At 40.7% G+C, this 5,950-nt stretch overlaps 1 protein-coding gene across 1 annotated transcript; it reads left to right on the forward strand.

Annotated features, from left to right (window-relative positions):
* Positions 1 to 845: 845 nt before the first annotated feature.
* On the forward strand, positions 846 to 5,138 carry LOC145579956 (protein SUPPRESSOR OF MAX2 1-like). Its single transcript, XM_081637268.1, has 3 exons — positions 846 to 2,526; positions 2,863 to 3,151; positions 3,241 to 5,138. The coding sequence occupies exons 1-3, from the start codon at positions 1,304 to 1,306 to the stop codon at positions 4,879 to 4,881; spliced, it is 3,153 nt and encodes a 1,050-aa protein (XP_081493394.1). The 5' UTR covers positions 846 to 1,303; the 3' UTR covers positions 4,882 to 5,138.
* Positions 5,139 to 5,950: the final 812 nt, after the last annotated feature.

The raw sequence follows: 5,950 nt of genomic DNA on the forward strand, positions 1-5,950 counted from the left end.
TATCGCTTCCTTCATTTCGGAATAATTACAAGGGCTTAAAAGAATAAATTTGATTTTTGTACTATTTACACACTTAAACTTGACTATCAAAATGTTATTGTCAAATGCTCCGTATTGTATACTATTTTGAAATATCAATATATCTATAAGAACATGGTTTTTTTTATAGAGTAATTTTGCTAATTGACTATTGGTACATAGGTGATTAGGACTGCATTAAGGGCCTGTTCACATTAACTGAACTTAGTTGAACTGAAATGAAATAAATATTTTATAAGAGAGGGAAATTAGGAGCGGAGCTGGACTGAACTGAACTGAATGGAGCTGAACTGAAATTAAGTAAATGTGAACATACCCTAAGTCGGAAGTACCCATATGCAATCCTTCGCAACAACAATTGGTAGGAGATTAGAACCTAACTATTTAGAACTGAACTTCGGACCCGAATTAGCTTAAAAGATGAATGAGGTGGAAAAAAAAAACTCATTAAATGTACATCTTTGAATTAAAAAACTTGAATAATTAAATTTATATGTTGACAAATAATACTCTTTTTTTTTTTAAAAGGGTAGACAAATAGAAGAAAGGAGTAAAAACTTGAATTAAAAAATAAGCCAAAGGGGAAAGTAAGAGAAAAAAGAGAGATAAAAAAAAAAAAAAAAAAAGTAGAAATTTCAATTCAGTTAAGTTATGCAAAGAAGGTGATGTGATCTTTCCCTTTCGCGTTGAATTCTCTCTTCCAAAAAACACTCCTTTTTTTTTTTCCTTTTTACATGTACTCTTTCACGCCTTAAAAAATCCAACCTTTATTTTATTAAAAAAAAATAAAAAATAAAGAAGGAAATGTGGAGCTTAAAAAAGCTGAGCTCCTACTTTTAGATGTTCGTTTGTTGGGTTCTGTAGATGGAGGAATTTTAGTTTCCAAAGTTTTTTCTGTCTCTTTCTTTCTTTCTCTTATTTACTGGGTCGGTTTGTGTCGTTGAGTTTGATTTTTACATTTTTCATTTATCATTTTCCCTCGGGCCTCCAAAATGTGAATTTCGTCAACTTGTTTTTAATTTTGCTATTTCACACTCTTTCTTTCCTTCTCTTTTGTGGGTCATAAAACATAGATAGATAAGAAGTTGTAGTTTACAATTCTTAATATCATATCATTCATTTCTCTTTCTCTTCTCTTGCCCTCTTACCACTCTCAAGAACCACCCCCATAAATCATCTTAATTATACTCCTTAATTTGTTTAATTATCGGATTCGATTCCGAATTGGGTTAAATATAGTGAAATTTAAGAGGAGATCATTCCGATGAGGGGCGGATTGAGCGCGATCCAGCAAACCCTAACGCCGGAGGCGGCGAGTGTGTTAAGCCACTCGATCGCCGAAGCTGGCCGGAGGAACCACGGCCAAACCACCCCTTTACATGTAGCAGCCACCCTTTTATCATCACCAACCGGGTTCCTCCGGCAAGCTTGTATCCGGTCCCACCCCAATTCTTCACACCCACTTCAGTGCAGAGCTCTAGAGCTCTGTTTTAGCGTCGCTTTAGAGCGGTTACCGACGGCACAAAGCGGTGGTAATGGTAGCAGTGGATCAGTTCATGAGCCGCCGATATCGAATGCGTTAATGGCGGCCTTAAAGCGGGCTCAAGCTCATCAAAGGAGGGGGTGTCCTGAGCAACAGCAACAGCCGTTGTTGGCTGTAAAGGTTGAATTAGAGCAGCTGATTATTTCGATACTTGATGATCCTAGTGTTAGCCGGGTCATGAGGGAGGCTTCGTTTTCGAGCCCGGCGGTTAAGGCTGCTATTGAGCAGGTTGTTAGCACACAACCCAATTCTGGGCCCGGTGGGGTCGGGCCTAGAATTGGGTTGGGTTTTAGGTCCGGACCCGGCGGCCCATCTCCGTTGGGTGCCGGACTACAAAGGAACTTGTACTTGAATCCTAGATTACAACAGCAGCAGCAGCAACATCAAGGGAATGGAATGTTGCAAGGAAAAGGGGATGATGTAAAAAAAGTGATGGACATCTTGTCAAGGTCTAAGAAACGGAACCCGATTCTAGTAGGCGAATCGGGGCCGGAGGAGGTGGTCAGGGAAGTGATTAAACGAATCAAGGATGAAATACGCGACGGGGTGTTGCAAGGGGTGGAGGTCATATCAGTAGAGAAGGAACTCGGGTCGGATCGTGCGCAATTGGGAAGCAAATTGATGGAATTAGGGGCATTGATTGAAAAGAAAATGGTGTTGAATTGTAAAGGAGGAAATGGGGTGGTAATTGATTTGGGTGACTTGAAATGGCTGGTTGATCAGCCTGCTAGTCAAGGTGTATCCGAGGCGGCTCGAGGGGCGGTTACTGAGATGGGGAAGATTTTAAGGAAATATGGTGAAGGGAGTAAAATTTGGTTTATTGGAACAGCTACTTGTGAAACTTATTTAAGATGTCAAGTTTATCATACTGCAATGGAGAATGAATGGGATCTTCAGGTTGTTTCAATTGTTGCTAGACCCCCTTTTACTGGGATGTTGCCTAGGTAACATAATCTTAAACCCCCTCTTTTTAATTTTTATATTAATTTGATGTTTTTTATATTCTAATTGTTTGTTAAAAATTGACTAATTCTATTAGATATGCTTTCAGTTTTAAGTTGAATTTTCTTGAGAGCCAAAAAAAAAAAAAAATCAAATTAGTCCACCTTTGTTATAAAGATTCTGTAGTTTTTTAGTCATACAACTATTGATAGTTTATCATTTTGATTGATGAGAATTTGTGGAATATAGGATCTAGTATAGTATACGTGTGTACCATGAAAGTACAATATTTGAGTTGAACATATAATCAATCAACATTTATATATGTTTGTGTGCAGGTTGGGGTCTAATGGAGGAATATTAAGTAGCTCAGTTGAGTGTTTAAGCCCGATGAAAGGCTTTCCGATGCCTGCTTCGTCTTTAACTAGGCGGGTTTCTGAAAATGTGGATCCTACTAGAAGATTTAGCTGCTGCCCTCAGTGTACAGAGAAGTATGATCAGGAGCATGCAGATGTTGCTGCTGGGCAGACAGAGAAGCAATCTTCTGATGTAAAATCGGATGCAACTCGACAGTTGTTGCCCCCTTGGTTACAGAATGCAAAATCGAATAGTGATGAGACACTTCAGGTCTGTTCATATTTAAATTTTGATGTATTTGGTGTATTAGATGAAGTTTACTGTCTAGAAGATTAAGGTTTGTTTGTTGTGGATTGCAGTGTAAGGAGCAAGATATGATCTTGAGACAGAAAACGCAAGAATTGCAGAAGAAATGGAGAGAGACATGTTTGCAACTCCATCCTAGTTTTCACAATAATATGAGCTCTGAGAGAATCGTTCCATCACCCCTCTCAATGACGGGCTTGTACAATCCGAATCTACTTGTGCGCCAACCATTTCAACCGAAATTACAGCAACAACCCAGAGGCCTTGGGGATGGCCTGCAGCTCAATCTTTGCTCTCCTGTTACTCAGCAACTTAATTCGGGAAATCCCAAAAGTACACCAGGGAGCCCGGTGAGAACAGAACTTGTTCTAGGTCCAACAAAGACTATGGGTACAGCTCAAGACAATGGCCAAAAGGACGGCCTTAAAGACTTCCTCGGCTGCATTTCATCTGAATCAGCTGACAAACCTGTGTCTGCCATTCCTGATGATGTAGACTCGTTCAAGAGGCTGCTTAAAGGTCTGATTGCCAAGGTGTGGTGGCAGACAGATGCAGCATCTGCTGTAGCTGCTGCCGTAACACAATGTAGATTAGGAAGTGGAAAACGTCGAGTTGGAGGGTCAAAAGGTGACATATGGTTGCTATTCTCCGGTCCTGATAGGATGGGTAAGAAGAAGATGGCTGCTGCTTTATCGGAGCTTGTTTCTGGTGTGGGTCCTATTATGATCTCTCTTGGCTCTAGACATGATGGTGATGAATCTGAATTTAATTTCCGTGGTAAAACCGTGATCGATAGAATCGTAGAGGCGGTTAGGAGAAACCCATTTTCGGTGATAATGCTGCAAGATATTGATGAGGCTGATATGCTAGTTAGAGGGAATGTCAAACGGGCAATGGAAAGGGGAAGGATTACCGATTCTCATGGCCGTGAAATCAGTCTTGGTAATGTCGTTTTCATTGTTACATCAAGTTGGATGCCAGAAAGGCTGCGAAATTCATCCGATGGCGTGGTTACACTTAATGAAGAGAAGATGACCTCCTTAGCAAGTGGTGGTTGGCAGTTGAAAATATCAATAGGTGAAAAGATTACCAATGCAGGGAAAAGATCACCAAGTTGGCTGAGTGATGGTGATCAGGAAAGGTCAACAAAGCAAAGGAAGGAGGAAATGGGTCAGGAAAATTCATTTGATCTCAATCAAATGGCTGATATTGATGATGATCGACTCGATGGATCCCACAACTCGAGCGATCTCACCATTGATCACGAGGAGGAGCATGGCCAGGAGAACAGGGGATCTCCCACAACCTCTTCAGAAGCACCCAATGAGCTGCTAACTTCAGTAGACGAGGCTATCATCTTCAAAGCAGTCGACTTTAAACCAATCAGACAAAATATCGAAAGGTCCATCTTATCAAAATTCTCATCTACAATAGGTGAATCACTGTCAGTTAAGATTGAGGGGGAAGCCCTTGAAAAGATCCTAAGTGGGATTTGGTTAGGACAAACCACATTAGAATCTTGGATAGAGAAGATCTTGGCACCAAGCATTAATCAGCTCAAAACAAAATTGCCCTCATTGGCTACCGGGGAGGGTAAATTGGTTGCTCGGCTTGAGCTAGATCAAGAATCTGATAGCCGGAGTCCTGGCGATTGGCTACCAGGAAGAATCATGGTGGTATCTAATGCACAGTAATATTATGGTGTATGTAGGAGAGATGTATATATACTTGAAAGTTAGTCTTTTGGCGGGATATTATGGAATTGTTCTAGGAGAAATACAGTTGAGGGAAGACCAAATACAGGGGATACTTTAGGATGGTTTTAAAAAAAAAAATTCTTTAGTACAAAAGTATATGGTCTCTCTCCTTATTATTTAATTTCTTTTTGATGTTTTTATCCACTTAATTTTTCACAAACATATATATATATATATAAAATATGTTGATCACATATAGTATAAGATTAGATTATATTCTGTTACATGAACAGATGATTTAGATTATATTCTGTTACATGAACAGATGATTAAAATAATAAGATGAGGGATTCCTCACTTTGACTATCACTTACATTTCTTTTTGCTCTTTTTGAAGTTACAATATGAAGGCATTGTTTAGGGTAAAAATACCCCAGGTACGTGGCCCAATCTCATGGTGACACGTGGCCCAATAAACAGGCGACACGTGGCCCTATGAGAGTGAGACACGTGTCCACTTGTCATGGTGACACCTGTCAGCCATCTCTAAATGCCCCAATGCCGCAATCAGAATGAGAAAAGGGCCCTGATGACCTCAGGCCCAAATCCCGAGAAAACCTTGAAAGCCGTAAAACGGCGCCCCCCACGACACGTGGCGACTTTGATTGCGCAGCCAATCATGTCACGAAATTCTAGGGCATAAACCCTAGAGGGGTACATGTTCCCACCCCTATAAATACCCCAATCATTTATGATGGGAGGGGTGGATTGTGACATAACATAAATATAGAGCATTAAAGAGCTCCAACTTCTCTCTACTTTCTCTCTCTAGCCTTTTCCGTTTCCGTTCACTAACTTGAGCGTCGAAGGCGAATATTCCGAACACCGGAATATTCGTTATTTTGCAGGTGTCCGAGTCTTTGTCAACAGAGCGTGACCAGTATCCGAGGGAATCACAAAAAACCCCGAAACATTTGGCGCCGTCTGTGGGGATACTCGTCCGTTATGGCAATAGATGGTCAGACACCTAATTCTGGACCTCGTCCAGGCGAGGATGGATATGTAG

The sequence above is a fragment of the Chenopodium album genome, chromosome 14 (genome assembly GCF_948465745.1).
Source record: "Chenopodium album chromosome 14, dcCheAlbu1.1, whole genome shotgun sequence".
In the NCBI taxonomy this organism is placed as follows: domain Eukaryota; kingdom Viridiplantae; phylum Streptophyta; class Magnoliopsida; order Caryophyllales; family Amaranthaceae; genus Chenopodium; species Chenopodium album.